This window comes from Carettochelys insculpta, chromosome 3 (genome assembly GCF_033958435.1).
Source record: "Carettochelys insculpta isolate YL-2023 chromosome 3, ASM3395843v1, whole genome shotgun sequence".
Classification (NCBI taxonomy): domain Eukaryota; kingdom Metazoa; phylum Chordata; order Testudines; family Carettochelyidae; genus Carettochelys; species Carettochelys insculpta.
This window is the reverse complement of record NC_134139.1, coordinates 83398934-83415929: the sequence shown is the minus strand read 5'-3', so window position 1 is coordinate 83415929 and position 16996 is coordinate 83398934. Positions and strand designations below refer to the sequence as shown.

At 42.5% G+C, this 16996-nt stretch overlaps 1 protein-coding gene across 3 annotated transcripts in view; it reads right to left on the bottom strand.

The window, feature by feature from the left end:
* Positions 1-16996, bottom strand: part of RPS6KA2 (ribosomal protein S6 kinase A2) — a 473151-nt gene that overhangs the window by 39559 nt on the left and 416596 nt on the right. For all 3 annotated transcript variants that reach the window (XM_074990258.1, XM_074990256.1, XM_074990257.1), the window contains one exon: positions 5936-6038. In XM_074990258.1, the coding sequence (XP_074846359.1) occupies positions 5936-6038 (103 nt within the window). The remainder of the gene's footprint in view (positions 1-5935; positions 6039-16996) is intronic.

Below are 16996 nucleotides of genomic sequence, written 5' to 3'. Positions count from 1 at the left end.
ACACACTCAAACATTTTAAACAAAGCAAACAATAGGGAGGTTAACTAGATGGGTATTACATAACATCTTATTTAAGCCTACTTATTTTTCTGATACTTCCTCAAGTTACACAGCATGTGTTTTTCTAGGGGAAAAAAGGTTAAGGAATTAAGCCTCCCTTTCTAAAGCATTTCCTAGTAGAAACCTTGTAGGACACCCAGTTTCACCTGAGCAAAGAGCATACATCCCCTTAGGGCCATGTATACCGCTCTTGATTCGTGTGTGCAACATCTGTGAAATCAACATCAATGTTAATTGAAATCAATGGGCAAGGTATGCACAGTTGGTTCTTGGTCCACAGTGCTCTGGAATTACTTGGCAAGGTAAATGTTTCCCCATCTGACCATTTGCCTCTGAAATGCAATAAGAGCAAGAGACAGAGAAAGACGTTCTGAACAGTTTTTCTGAAATCAGAATATGACGAACACAGTAAACTCTTTCATATCTAGCATTCTATCGTCTGGAACTCTCAAATAACTGGCATTTTAACCATAAGTAAACTTTAGTTATGTTTTCCGTAAGTACAGTGTAGTGAAAGTAAATACAAATGATACAAAAACAAGGAGAAGTCCTGTGGCACCTTGTAGACTAACAGATTTTTTGGAGCATAAGTTTTTGTGTGCAAAGACCTGCTTCGTCAGATGCGTGTCAAACAAATAAATACAGTATAAATTTACAGTGTATAATAGTACTGATGTTGGTAAATAAAGTACTCTGCATATGTGTTTGATCTTGTTTTTCTTTAGTGTTATGCATTGCTAGGTATAACTCTCTACTATCCAGAATATTTAAATATCCAACAACCTCCCGCTCCCAGAGCTGTCAGGTATGAAAGAGTTTACTGTACGTTTAGAGGAAATTTATCTGCTCAATGCTGTAGAGGCTAGTGCAGCCAAGGCTGAAGCCAGTATGTTCTTCATCAGGGATCATTCTTAGCTGTAATATGAATCAGAAATAAATAAAATGAATCAGACCCATCTCTGAAGTGTGAGAAAGGTCATGTTTGTTTGTTAAAATTATCTGGGCTGGCTGTTCATCTCTCAGCATTCTGGAGAATGCTGTCTTTCCAAATGCTCACATTGAATCACCAAGCCTCTTGCAAAATCAGATGCTACTCTGGCACATGCACTGCATCAGTTTTACGAGCCTGGTTAATAAAAAGGAGGAATGAATAAATCAAAACTGAATCTGAACACACTTAAACTTTAGGAAAACTCAGTTCTTGTTTCAAATGCTTTGACCCCAGTGTTTTTCCACATAAAAGCTAACTACTAATTCATAATCAACAGCCAATTTCTTCACCATCAACAATTACACTAATTATTTTGTTTCCAACATCAAAAATTGATCACAACTAGCTAGTAAGCCTATTAACATGATTGTAATCTGTCCACTCAGCGTTCCAAATCATGTTAGTTAAGCTTTCAAACCCAGCTAGTCTGCCAAGTGTAGATGAATCCCGTGTGACTTGCCAACTATGCATATATCTCTCAAGTGCATATAGATCTTGCACATTTATTTCTCAGACTAAACAATACCCCACTGAAGGAGGTAAGCAGCATTATCCTCCTTTTACAGATAGGGAAACAGCCCCAGAGATAATGTGATAAAGTCACACAGAATATCTGGCTCACAACACAATTTAGGAAGTCCGACTCCTAGTTCGTCTATCCTAGACCACACAAAACAACTTCTGATACAGCAGATTATTCAAATGTTGAGGTTTTGAAGCCATAACTGATACATAAATATTTTTTTCAGACAAGAGAACTCATACAGAAAGAAGTGACAGTAAAATGCCACGTTATGTTCACGGGCAGCGGGTACTGTAGGCAGAGGCAAGCAATGACTTCCCAAACTGCCTCACCTGGTGCCACCCATACTCCACAGGAGACTCCTCTACCTTGGCTCAGAGGGGGATCTTTAGTTTTGATTGAGCCTAGGTCTACCCATCCTAGTACTTGGCAGTAAGTAGACAGCCAGCTTGTTCTTGATCAACCACCACATCATGCTTCATTCAGATTAATCTGTGGATCAGAGTGTTCATAAACCAAAAGGATTCACCTAAAGATTGGGTGGATACAAATATGATGGAGGTTGGCCTGGTCCCAGCTTCAGCACATAGCTTTTTCACTCCATTATTGACATAGGAATTCACACAGTAGCGCACTTGAATAACTGTGTAATAAATTTTTATTATATAGGTTTTTCAATTGCTCCACTGTGGAGTGGTGTATAAACCTCTCCTGTAATTGAAGGATAACATTAGAAAGTGGCACCCTTCAAAGCCTACCCTATTGTACTTAAGCAGTCAATACCCACAGTTTTCGAAGTTTTTCAAATTCACATAAGCACCTATTTATCTGAAACTCTTTAATCTTATAAAAACAACAAGAAGTCCTGTGGCACCTTATAGACTAACAGGTATTTTGGAGCATAAGCTTTCGTGGGCAAAACTTGCTTCATCAGATGCATGAGTTGGGGGTGGGGATTCAGAAGACAATTTAAAGAAGGGAGGTCTCAGTAAAAGGGGAGGGCCAGAGCTGACAAAGTCTATTCAGTCAGGGTGGAAATGGCCAATATGAAACCCCATGTTGCACAAATCGCTTATCCAACAAAAACAGATAACAGTAATCCCTCGAGTATGTGGCGGTTGCATCCTGGCAACTGCTGCGTGAATCAAATTTTGCATAAATTGGGCGGGGAGGCTGGGGAGATCCCCAGAATTCCCCAAGCTGGGGGAGTAGGCAGCTGCTGCCCTCTGGGGGAAAGCTGAGGAGCACCAGTGCTCCGCTGCCATTCCAGCTGCCCGCTTCCCCTGGCTGGGAGAAGCGGTGCAGTCGCTGGCTCAAGCCGCCAGCTTCCCCCAGCTGGGGAGCACACAGCTGCTTGCGATGTGGTTTCTCTCAGGTGGGAGAAACAACTACACCGTAAGCAGCTGTGTGCCCACCGGGCGGTTTCCATTTGCATTTAACTTGTGTTCATGTGAGTTAAGCACAAATCGAAATTGCGCTTCTTGAGGGTTTACTGTACCCCATAATCCCACTTCTCCAAGTATTTTTGATGTCCTCAAAGCATTTAGGACAAATTATATATTTTGCTGCAGGAAGGTAGCATGTGAAACTGCAGGGAATGATCTGGATCCTAATCACTGACAAGGAGCTATAAAATTTGAAGAGTAACTGACACAAATACTAGGTTACTGGAATATAATTCCACTTACTCCTAGAACATAATCACATTAAATGAAGATATGGTTAGGATGATGACTAACTGTGAATAGAAGGCTAAAATTATATCACAGTGAAAGGGGGACATAATGACCCACTACACAGAAGCTTCATAGTAAACATAAACCAAAACAGAGACGCTTAATTGGTTTCCATCATCAACAAACCCGAAGGATGTATAGGAATCATGGGATTGTTAACAGTTCCTTTTCTTTTTCTTAAAATTTAAAGGGAAATCTATTTGTCATCAAAGATACAGTCTGGGGACAAGGTCTACTGAGGATGGGCCGGATTTTTATTGAGATACACGCCCCTTTACACTGCTTTAGAAGTGTAAGAGGGATCATATAGTGGTAACAGATCTCATTTACACTCTTTTTAAAATTATTGGGCCTGGTTCATATGTAGACAAAGGATACGTCTACATTGCAAATGAAGGTGTGACTGTAGCTCAGATAGGCACACAGACATGATCTAGCTATGATAGGGAATGATAATAGTGAAGATGTGGTGGTACAGGCTTCCTCCTGGGCTAGCGACCTAAGTATGCACCCAGGTTTCCCTGTGGTACTGTATTGGTGCAGCTGGCCCATGCAGAAGTCTGTGGTGCCATGACTTCACTGCTGTGGTTACCTGTTAGGCAGATTAAACCAGCATGGGTATGTCTTCCTGTGCCGCTACCACATCTGCACTTGTGGCCTGGCAGTGGAAGGGGGCCTTAATGTAAATGAGGATTTAAAAAAAAAAAAAAAAGAGCCTGGGTATGCAAGTCTGTTTCACATCAAATGTCAAGTTACAGCTGATAGCTAATGATCAGAAAATACCTGTGAACGAATGCAGTATAAACCAGGTAAGTCTGTCCCTCAGCATATCCATGCATACAGAGATTTTCATGCCAATAAAACCAGTAGAGCCTGAACCCCAAAAGCATTTAGAAATCCAAACAGATGTCAATTTCTTCAAATTAGCTGCCAGACCTCAAATCTCACATTAACAGACTAGCTTGTGAAGTTTCTGGCATTTTACGGAGGTGTGCATCCAGGTTCCAGACAGATCAGAATTAAATGTATGAACAGTGCAGAAAAATGCCTGACTCCCTACAGGGCATGCAGCTCTCCCTGTACTTATAACAGCCTGTCGATAGGAAAAAATTACAAAGTGTAAAGCAGTGATCAAAATAAAAGCATTATAAGCATTTTTCACAGCATGGGTGCATCTACACTTGCATTCCTCTCTTGAAAGAGGTATGCAAATGAAGGAAATTGAAAAAGCAAATGAGGTGCATATTTGCATATTTAGCACCTCATTTGCATATTCTTACTTCAAAAGAGCTTCTTTTGAAAGAAAAAAACAGTGTAGATGCTGCTCTTTCGAAAGTAAACCCCATCTTTGAAAGAATCCTTCTTCCCATTAAATAAAGTGAAGAAGGATTCTTTCAAAGAAGCATCGTCTATGCTGGTTTTCTTCTTTTGAAAGAAGCTCTTTCGAAATAATATGCAAATGAGGTGCCAAATATGCCCCTCCATTTGCATACCTCTTTCGAAAGAGGAAGGCAAGTGTAGACGCATCCCTTGAAAGAAGGCTTGAGTCAAGCTTTGGGTGATAAGTTTTAAGAGAGAAGCCTTTGACAAAACTAAGATCATCCTGAATCAAAACTATGGAAAAGTTCAGCTTGGAATCCAAGTGCCCTGATCTCTCTCTAGTGGTTTTTATCCTTATCAGAACTGATTCACTCATTTCTTATAACTCTCATTACAATTTTGGGACAAACTGGGGGTTGAAACTTGAAGCCAGAGATTGCAATTTATTCCAATACTTAACACTATTCACCCTTACCATCTTGAAATGGCTTTACACTCAACAAACAAGTAACTCTTCACCTGGATGGGGACACATAGTTAAGTATTACTGGGTCCATTTGGCAGATGGGAGGAACTTTGGGAGGGTGGTTAAATGACATGTTTAAAGTCAGACAGAGCATTGCAGCAGGGACTAGTGCTTAGAAGGTTACTGGTACCACTGTTTGCTCAGAAAACTGATCTACTAGTGTAACGAAAAATATTCTACCAGGCATATATGAGCACTAGTCTAAAGTGGAAATTATGCATCAAAATTAAGAGCAACAGTGCCATATTGAGCATCTATTGATCATCAAACACTTATGTTATGGGCCAAAATTCTCCAGAGGCCTAACTCCATTGGCCTCACTGGGGTTTTGCCAGCAGAGAATATAACACTCCATCAGAGTTACCATTCATCAACACTGGTCAGAGTGTTCTAGGGCATTCAACAAGTAAATCATACAGTGTGACACAGATAAATACTAACCTGCAAAGATGCTAAAACCTTTGAAAATGCTGTCATTTAAAACAGTTACAAGTACTCAACCTTAGCCAAAAAAAATTAAACAGTAAAAGCAGCGATTTTTCTTTCATTTAGCCATGTCAGGCACCATTTCTTTCTGAGCAACATGCTCAGTGACAAGTTGGTGAAGTAACTGGGCTCATTCCCAATAAATACTGAGCTGCAAAGCTACATCACAGCTTGACCAGGCCAAGTCCAGCACACGGATTCCATAAAAGATCAGGTCTATTGATTTCAGTGGAAATGGAACAATTAACTGAAAAGAGCCATCATTTCTGTTCCATCCCGTGACTGATGCTAACCTGTAGGGGTCCGTGATGTGAACTCTGGATCAAAATGGAAAGTGTCTTCGGGCCGTCCCACTGCTGGTTTAAAAGGTGGCTTGATTTCTTTTCTATAGAGTTTCTACAAGAAAAAGAATAGCCAACAATCAATGAATGATAGAACAACATACCACAGCAGCAGTCCGATCCCAGTGCAGAATCACACAGTTCTTTAGCATGTTCTCTGAGAGGGGAACTATGTGGTGCTCTGGCAGGGGGTGATATGCCTGAGGGTATAGCAGCTGCTTCTGCCTCTGTTGATTAGAATCTGTGTCCTAGTACGCCTTCGCCACTTTTAATTATTATGACCTAGATGCTATATAAAATGCTTCCTTTAGCTACAGAATGGTACAACATTTCAAGCAAACAGTGAGCCTCAGAATTTGCTGCTCTTCAAGACTGAACTGGAGTAGTTCCTGGGTAGGAGTAGTAAATTTGCAGAGCATTTCCAGTGGCTGGAGATAGGACATTAATTAGGGAGAGGGTCTAAGTCACTACGGAGCATTCTTTTCCAGGTATCTGCTTGGCACATGCTCAGGGTCTAACTGATGACCACATATGGGACCAGGAAGGAATTTTCCCCTGGGCCAAACTGGAAGAGAACCTGGGAGGTTTTCACCTTCCTCTACAACATGGGGCATGATCATTTTCTGGTTTAAACTAAAATAAATGGTAGACTTCTGTAACTTGAAGTTTTAAATAATGATTTCAGAGGGCTTCACTATCTCAGCCAGAGGTTATGGGCCTATTAAAGGACTAGGTGGGTGAGGTTTTGTGGCTTGTGATGAACAGAAGGTCAGAATAGATAATCATGATGGTTGGTCCTTTATGACCTTAAATTCTAGGGGTCTGAATTTGCAGATGGCAGTAAGAACCAAGCACTAGTGGGCTGGGTTAGATGGTGCTGTGGGAAAGGGTCACTGTATTAGTATTTATTAGTTGGGAAGAACCAAGAACATGTTTGATGACATACAAGACACAAAACAGAGACAGTTATTGCCGCAAGCTCCTTACAGTCCAAACAGGTAAGTAGGGCTACAAGCTACACTACTGTTGCTATTTGGGGGTACAGATATTGTCAGGGGCAGCCGTGCTATTTTGAGCATGGTATTCCAGTTCCGGTACCCCTCACTGTATGAGGGGTAGCAGAAACTTTGAAGTAACCCCTTATTTTGAACTCTGGCACTGTGTGGACGGCATCATGTTTGACATAAGCTAACTTGGAACAAATTACGCAATTTGTTGTGCGCAAATTGTGTAAATTATTTTGAGTTACAGCTACAGTGTAGTCTTGGTGACTTCTCATTTGCCATGACTGGAAAAGGAGGAGTGTGTGGTGGTTGGGAGGGAAAATGGCAGGGAAGATGAGAACTTGCCAGAGGGGGATAGCAAGGGGGGTCTGCAGCTGGGTCAGGCAGTCTGGTTAAGGCACTTGGAGATGAAACAAGAAATAAGAGATAATTCTAGGGATGGGAGAGGCACATGCAGATAAGTATTCCTGGGTATGGGTGCTTGTGTTGGGGAGGGAGGGAGCACATATGGAAGACTACACTTATAACCAGCAACAATAGTACTTTGAACCCCTATACCGCTTTCCATCCAAACACCTCATCGGTATTTTCCAAACATTAATGAATTAAACCTCACACTACTCCCGGGAAGTGGGCAATTAATTTGATAGATGAGTAAACTGAGGAATAAAGCTTTTGGGTGTGATTCAAAGCCCACTAACATCAATCTAAAGACTCCTATTGATTTCAACGGACTTTGGGTCAGCTCCTCTCTGAGCTAGAAAAAAATCACACAGGGTGTGCTTGATGTCAGAACAGGGAAAAGAACATCAATCTGACTCCCTCCCTGCCCTCTCTTTTCATCGCTAGACCATATTCCACCTCCATCTGCATTGTCATCTTCTGACTTCGAAGTGCTGATTTGATTAAACCAGAACACACTCAATAATTAATATGCTTAAGCACAAAAATAATGGTCGTATTAACCTTCAAGCCACAATAAGAGCTCAGAGTTCAACTTTATGAGTGTTTGGAAAGAATATTTTAAGCTAATTCCTAAAAGATAAAACAATTTAATAAAACAGCTGATTTTTTTAAGAATATTTAATGGCACTGATCACATTCTTTTTCACCTCTTTCCATGTAGGAAGATTCTTTTTAATGCATGGTTTCTGTAATGGGGGAATTACTGTAATATATGACATGTCTTATCAGTTATGGTATATTACCGTCCAACATTTTAGTGTTCAAATTGCTTAAATAAGGTCCCTGTTATATCACCTAATGTCTGCATCACCCCAGATCAGATGTTTATGGCCAAGTGACATCATCTTGGAAAAGAAGAAAGGGCACGGTGAGAGCTGGGAATGACATTCCAAAAACGAACAGTGATTTCAGTGTCAAAAGTCTGGCCCCTGTAAAACCAGCCTCCTGAAAATTTTAATGACTCAAAGCCATTAACTTTTTCAATAAATTGAGACCTAATAACTTGCAGGGTTGCTCTCCATCTAGATTTCTAGAGGATATTCCAATATTAACTGCGGGAGGGGAAGGAGGCAAAGAGAGGAAGAAATATTTTGCAACCTATTATAATGCGCCCAAAATTGTTCACATGATGCACTGTTCTTTCATGATAATGCAGTGTGTTGATATTTTCATTGTATGGGACAAACTAAACTGGGTGACAAGTGATTCAGCTATGTAAATTTGAACTCTGACATCTCTGTTGCTAAAGATCAGACTGTTAACTAGGTGCCCAGACAGTGTCGCCCCAATTCTGCAGAACTGAAAGGAACTGGGTATGTGCCACGGGCTTGCAGTGGAAGCAGGATTAAACCACCAGCAGTAAACTCTGTTTTAACTGGCATTCCATCATCCAGAATTCTCAAATAACCAGCATTTTAGCCTTAAGACACATCACATTTCATTACCTCATCTACCGGCATCAAAACAGAGTTAAAGTTTAAGTACATTTTAGTTAAGTTTCACATAAGTTTAGTATTTGTATAGTGAAAGTTAAAATAAATACAGCATGCAGTACTATTTAAAAATGACAAGAAGTCCTGTGGCACCTTATAGCCTAACAGAGTATTGTTTAAGTTAAAGATCAAGTACATTTTAGTTACATTTTCCATAAGTACACTCTAGCGAAAGCAAATACAAATGAATACAACAAATACAGTATACATTTATGGGTACAATACTGCTGTTGGTAAATAAAGTACTCTGCATACATTTTTGTTCGTTAGTTAATATCTAACCTTGTTTGTCTTTAGTGTTATGCATCGCTAGGTATACCTCGCTATGATCCAGAATATTTGACAATTCAGCAACCTCATGGTCTGGGGGCTGCTGGTTATGAAAGTGTTTACTGTATATCCAATTTTCAAAGTTTGACATCTATGCTGTGGTTCCCAATTTGGCATTTAGGGCATCTGGGCACTTCAGTGCCAATTTAGACATTTAATTTAGGTGCACAAGGCTGATTTTATATGCCCATTTATTTCCCAAAGCCATTAATTAAGCTAGGAAAAAAATAAGTTTACTTTTCTATCCAAACAGATTTCTTTATCACAGGGCCCCTCCGTCTTTTGTTATCTGTATATTCTTTTTCCTCCCAAATAAATAAAAAAAAATCACTATCATGCTGGCCGCTCACAGAAAGATATGGTTGATTTGTGTTAGAAATCATGGTGCTTTGCACAGAACCATGCAGAGTTACTAGCTGTGTAAAGAGATTGTATTGTCTTCCTTGGATTCAGGATGATGCAGAAGCTTAATATGTCGCAATAAATGGAAGTTACTTATCTTGCTGTAACTGCAGTTCTTTGAAATGGGTAGTTGCTACCTGTAATCCACTGTGGTTATGTATGCACTCCACGTGCCTGAGGCTCGAGATGTTTTCCAATAAGCATCTGTTAATTCATGTCTGTGCCCCTGCTCTCTGCATGCTCCATACCCAGGATATAAGAGGCAGGGTAGACTGCCTGCCTCCCTTGTTCCTTTATTGCAAAGATAGTCATGACTGAAGCACAGGGGAAGACAAGCTGGTAGTGAATATAGACAGAGAGCACACATCTCCAAGAATTCCAGTTATAACAAGCCAGGTAACTGCTTTTTGTGCTAGTTACTGTGTGTGTTATGCTGTGAGTGACTAACAAACAGCATTCAGAGTGGAGGGGGGGCAGCAATGCAGGTGTTGTAACTGCTGGTAGAACCACTCTCCCACAGTATACAACAGCAGTGGAGTCCTGGACCAAGGTGTACAATTATGTGTACCACCATGTAGCTGCCCTACATATATCAAACCGGCTACCTCTTGAAGTGATTCTACTGAGGCTGCTTGGGCTTTTGTAGAGTGAGCCTTTACCCCATATGGGGGAACAAGCCAGGTCAAAGGATGGAGTAGGATACAGCTAGAAATTATCTGAGAAGATACAGCTTGTCCCCACACTCACTGTGCTATGGCAACAAAAACAGTCTAGGCGATTTCCTGATCTCTTTCTGTCTCTGCAGGTAGAATGTCAATACCCACATGTCAGGGGAGTTAAATCGTCGTTTCTTGCTCGAGACATGGAGCTTTGGGAAAAACAGATTAAGTGAATTTATATAAAATTCTGAAACTAGCATTGGAGCAACTTTCGGGTGTATGTGTAGAAAGATCTTATCCTGATGGACTAATGGTGTAGTGAATCATGATCTAAAATTCTAGATGGATGATAACTCTGTAAGCTATTCACTGTGTCCTAGTTTACCTACCTTTCTGGCCACGGTGATGGCAGTGAAGAAGGTGACCTTTGCGGATAGGTCAGATATGGAATATATAGCTAGAGATTCATAGGGTGGGTCAGTATTTCATTGATAGGTGACAAGCGCAAGCTGCCACCAGGTGAATCTGTTGTGAACCAAGGCAAAGGACCTTCACCTGGAGGGTAAAAAGACAGTCCAAAATAAGGGAAATAGCTGTTCTCTCTGAATACATATGGTTTTGCTGGGCCCAGACAGAGCGCTGTTTCCACCAGGCTAGGTAACATTTCCAGGTGGAGTCCTTTCTGCCAAGAAAAGGCGTTGCATAGCTTTCGAGAAGGAATGTTCCAGGCTTGACACCCATCCAAATACCACATCGGGAGAGGAAGAGCGTTAGGATTAAGATGTCTGACCTTCTGGGTCATGCGATCTGGAAAGCTCCACAAGCTAACAGATGGCTGAGATGACATTTGTAGGAGGCTTGGAAGCCTGAATTCTCTGAGCCATCTGGGTACAGCGTGCCATGTCCAGTAAAATCTTTCATGGAACCTGAGGTAGTACTGAGACAGCAGGGAAGGCCTGGCTGAGCTGCTCTCTCTCAGGTAGGAGGGGAGAATCATATCTGGAATACTAACCTTGAGTTCCCCTGGAACAACGTATGTTGCACTTCCTCTGTGTCTTATCCCAAGCGAGGGCTCTCCACTGAGTGAAGACACTGTTTAAAACTGAATCGTGCTACTCTCACACTTGGCTGGAAGAAAAATGCCAGCTGAGGCAGTCCACCAGTGAGTTCTGGAGGTAGACTACTGATAGGATGGTGAGGTTCTGCATATATCAGTTCCATAAGTTGACTGCTTCTACAGAGAGTCTTTTCTGATTCTAGCGTGTCTTTATTTATTGGAGTGCAACCTAACTAGACTCCATGGGCAGGCAGATATCCCAAAGTTTATACTGAGGATTTTCAAGCTCTTGTAAGGAGATCTGGAGCTCTTCTGCCACTCTGTAATAATTCCTGAAAATGTTTATGACTGTCCAGGAGAGAAAGAGTGACTGCCTCTTCAGGTGCTGAGGACAATACCCCCCTTGGAAGATGGTGCTGGTAGACCTGGATTGTCTTCCCCTTCTGTGGGCCCAAGGGGTTCAGGCTGTCCTCTTGGAGTAAAGGGGGTGGGGGAGACAGATTCTGTGTAACTAGATTCTGGGTATGTAAGGCCAGTATAAGAGACTGAAGGTGGACCGTGGTGGAAGGACAGAAGAGCGTTGGGGGCCCAGAGGACACGATATAGGGACATACTGAAGGCACAAATGAAGAAATTCAGCATCAGTGTCAACACTTGGGAGAACCTGGCCCAGGACCATCCCCAGTGGAAAGTGATAGTCTGTGAGGGAGTGGCACAATTTGAGAGGTCCTGCCACAGCACAGATGAGGAGAGGCAAAGAAAGAGAAAAGAGCAGCAAAAACTATCCCACGCCCCTCCAATAGCTACCAACACACCTGCCTCTTCTGTGATAAGACATGTGGCTCCAGAATCCGGCTGTTCAGCCATCAATGGCCTCACAGCTAGGAGGGGGACCTGAAGATGTCCTACTCGTTATTGACTGACTGCCAAGATGAGAAGACACACCACTCTTCGAAGGAAGACATTTTTATCTGGGCAGCTGAAGCTGGCTCCAGAAAATTCTCAGTCTTCTGCTTGGACTTAATTCTCTGAGAGGAAGTGAAGCTGGTTGCATTGGCACACCAGCTCTCCTAATCTTGGATCTGGGCCTGTTGACAATTGCAATGGGTCCATGGACAGGAAACCATGGCTAGTGAACGGGATGGGGGACCAACGTCTCCCACAGTCCTAGATTCCTGTAGGAATTTATACTTTTCTGGTGCGGTTCAGTCCCAATAACAAGGGAGACTGTAGATCTGGAAGGGCAAATACACAGTCCCGACTAGTCAAATTAAGTTGCAGGCTCCACAGACTAGTGTAAATCACCCGTACCTTTACAGGCTGTAGGTTGTCACTCTGTGCCAACTAAGTAGGTATAGGTGGTGATTCCTTATGTGTTCATGATGATACCACCAGTGATTGAGTCCATGCAGTTTTTGACAGTATTGGTGGTGGTTCTTCCTTCATGTACATTTTAAGCGGGCACCAAACTCAGTGTCCAAGTTGATGCAGACTCCAATACTGAAGAAGTCTTGCTCCTATGAGTCTTTTGAAGATGCCATTAAGTTAGGGTTACCATATTTGACATGTCAAAAAAGAGGCCACTCCAAGAAAGAGTATCTATATCAGTACCCACCAACTCAAGTTGAATTAATGTACTAGATACACTGTAACATATTAATGCAACGTGAGTTGGTAGATACTGATAGATACACTTCCTCTTGGGGTGTCCTCTTTTTTATATGGTAACCCTAAAACTGCACTGTCCACTTCCTAGCACAGGGTGGGGGGTGGATACCTGTGAGCCTAATTCTGTAACCCTTTACACCTGTGCAAATTGAGTGCAAAGCTCCAGTCCCATTCACCACCAGCAGCACTTTGCATGAAATGGGAAGATCTCTAGGTGGCTCAGACCCTGGCAATGGCTGGCCCTAGGGTTGGCTCAGGCCTGCCTGTGGAGACCTGCCTGACTGCAAGCCCCTGTTAAAACTGTCAACATGCTGGAAAACCATCTGCCTCCTTCTCAGCTGCTTCTGGTCTATGGTTCCCCATGGACCAGCCCTGGGATCAGAGCAGGGGATGGCTGATGGGGAAGGGGTAGCATTTTCTGCATCCCGTTCTCTCCAGGGGGCAATGGGGAACTACCCTTTCCTCTGGGCTTTGCTGCAGAGAGCCTTTGCCACTGGCTGACTGACCCCATTACCAGCTGGACTGCAAGCATGCTACTGGCTGGAAAGGCTGAGCTCCCAGCTTGAACTAGCCCCCACACGGAGGGTGCTTACCTTGCTGGTGAGTGGCCATGCAGCCTCCCAGGGCTGGCCACGTTCCCAGCTAGGCTGCAAACACTTTGCTGGCTGGTGGGGCTGAACTCCCAGCCTGAACTTACCCCCACCAGATATCATTTCCCTAAAAAAACAGGGTGAGGCGGGGGAACCCTCCTACTTATCTTCCACGGCTCTGCTTCTGCCACTCCTTTTCTCACTTTGCTCCCTCCCGACTCAGGGAGCTGCCTGTAGCTGAGCAGAGGCAGATGCAGCTCGGAAAAGCTGCAAACAGAGTTTATGGGGCAGATCAAAATCCCAGACGTTTTTTTAGACTTAAAAAAAAAAACCTGGCTGGACTGAGATTTAATGGCTGAAAAGGAGAACATGTCTGGGAAAAACCGGATATATGATAACCCTAATTAAGTTTCAGGCAGGTCTCAGATGTTATGGATAGAGTGTGATGGCACACCTGACTTGGAGAGGTAAGGGAGGGACGTCTCTTCTTAGAGAATCTGGAAGGGAATCTGCTTACATTTGAGGGAGAGTGTCCCTTACTCTGACAGGGTCCTGTCCTCTCCAGAGTCCATTCTGGAGTCAGACATAGTGCTTGGGAACATACTTCCTGCTGAAAAGGGCCAATGCATAGATGCTTCAAAGTTGAAAGTCTTGTGCCTGCCATGTTTGGGTAGGAAAAGAGAGTGGCGGGTTTTGCTCTTAGCAGAGATGTGAACATCTCTGAGGCAGCACAGGGAACCTGGGTGGCTGTTGCTGACTGAACAGAAGTGGGGGCAGGAGAAACAGTTTAAGTCTGTTATCCTGGGCAAAATCTAAATACCCCACTGAGTGACTAGGAGAGCTCCCAGGGTGGGGATTTTAACTCTAACTGGAGAGTTATAAAACACTCACCATTAAAAATTCATGAGAACAATATAACTTGAATATTTATAGGAGAAGAGAACGATGGACACTGGAGGATTCAGACTCAGGTCACGTAGCTGTAAGAGGGAACTGGAGAGATGGTCTGAATTGTCCTGTATGCCCTTGGTGCAAAGCACAAAGAGGGAAAGGGTGTAGGCATGGACCAAGTGACACTACTTGCAAAAATTGTCCATTCTCAAGTGTATGGCACGTATGCATAAACCATCATGACATACACATAGGTTATATCTACAATACAGGGTTTTATCGACAAATTGGCCGTTTTGTTGACAAAACCCGCAGACCTTTCAGATTCTCAAGGGTATTCTGTCAACAGTAAGTCAACAGAATGCAGCACTGTTTTCGACAGCTGAACCCTATTTGCCACATGGAAGAATGCCTCTGTCAACAAAAATCCAGTCTGGACTTTCTGGGGGCCTTTCTACCAACAGAAAGGGCTTCTGGAACATCGGGCAACTCTGTCTGCTGTGCTTCTGGCTGTCCAGTTAGCCAGCGGAATGGCTGGGCTGTCCAGCCGCTCTCTGTTGACAGAGTGGATTGCTCTTTCAATCTGCTTTGGCAGCCTGGCCACAATCCATTGACAGAAGTTTTGATAGAAGATATCTTCTGACAAAAACATCTGCTGACAAATCGCTGTAATGTGGATATAGCCATAGGAACCTGCTTTCAAAGAAGACAGAATGATAAATTCAGGCATATGGGTTTGGAGAAGCATCCAAGCATCTGTATGTTTGTCAAATCCCCAAACCTTTTGAGGCTCTGACAATGATTACTGTCAGATTAATTCACAACTAATTCACCAGAATGCACACGGAGACTTCTTACAGTTTGAGGACTCTTGGCTTCTAGAGCTACAGTTGGTTTGGAGAATTAACTCTGCCATTTTTTTGCAATTAGCTATTTCATATTTTGACATGAGGCTAGGAAGCTCATGGAGATTTTGCTTAGTTTGACAGGAGAAAAATATATTCTGTAATTGATGGACGACTGCATCTGAACATATTTGTTATACAGAGATGTTTTTGTACATAACTTATAATTAGAGCTGGTCAGGAATTTATGTCAATTTTTTTGACAGAAAAAGCAGTTTCTGAAAAACCAATTTTCTGCAGGAATAATTTAAATTTAGTTTAATTTTAGTTTCTAAAATTAGTTTCTAATTTTAGTTTCTAAATGTTTTTAAGTGATTTTTTTCAGAACTTTGCATTTTTCCAAAAATTTTGAAATTGCAACTTCTTGTCCTGTTATTTTCATTTTTATTTTTTGAAATATCAGAATTTCCTACAGGCTGGAAATTCTGCTTTTTCAACCATTTCTACTTAATATGTGTTACTATTACGCTCTGTTAATATCTTTCCCCAGGTCCCTGGTGCTGACTTGGGTGGTCAATGGACATTTCTTTCTCTTGAGTGCATGTAATTAGCCAGCAATGCAATGTTTGGGTCTCACACCTACCCTTCATTATTTACGATCACTTAATTTATCACAATTCATTTTAAAATGGATACATCAGAGAGATACAGATGTAAATGATCTCTACAAGCATCTGGCAAATATCAAGAAAAAGAAAATTACTTGACTTAACTGAGAACTATTATATGATTTCCTACACTGACCAAATGTCTCTGAAGAAGAATTTAGTTATTCCTAAAACATCTTCCAGAAGTAGAAAGATGCTGCACTATGTAGTGGTGCCCTTGCAGAACAGGAATAAACTTGCTCGATGCATTTATGTATCGCAGAAAAACCCAATACAGAGACAAAAGGCTCAGCTATCTCTTAAATGTTATCCCTTAACAAGACTAATGGCAAATGACAGAAAGGGCACCAGAATTCACATCCCTGGATCAGTCTGTGCTGGTGATAACATCTGTAATTAATTTCTACTGTGAGTTTAGTTTGACCTTTATGGTGAAGGTGTGTTCTGGTGAAGGAAACAGAGGGAGCGGGGAAGAAGAGGAACTCATGCCCCGTCAGCCAGGTCAGATGACAGCACTGAGGTGGAGATCCACAGAAGCAACGTTTGGTGTGCGTCACACTAGAAAATACAGATTCAGGATCCTGGTACTGCAGAGATGGTACTAGTAACAAGGAGGCTTTTACAAAGACTGGCCAATGCTACCATTTTGGCTTTGGGATAAACAAGATGGACGAAAGTTTTCCGTCTGTCAAGTTCTCTTTGCGTTGCTTACACCATCTGAAATGCATCTAAAGGAGCTGGGGATTTGCACTAGGGAATTTCTCATGTGTAGGGGAAATCTCGATTGGCCAGCAGGGCTGACAGCCACTGCAGGCCCCCGGGAAAAGTGGGAGTGGGGCCCAGCTCTGTGACCCAGCAGGAGTGGGGCAGGGGCCATCATCTTTCACGCTCCCAGGACCGTGGTGTTGGGCCCCCCACAACCACGCAGAATGGTGGAGCAG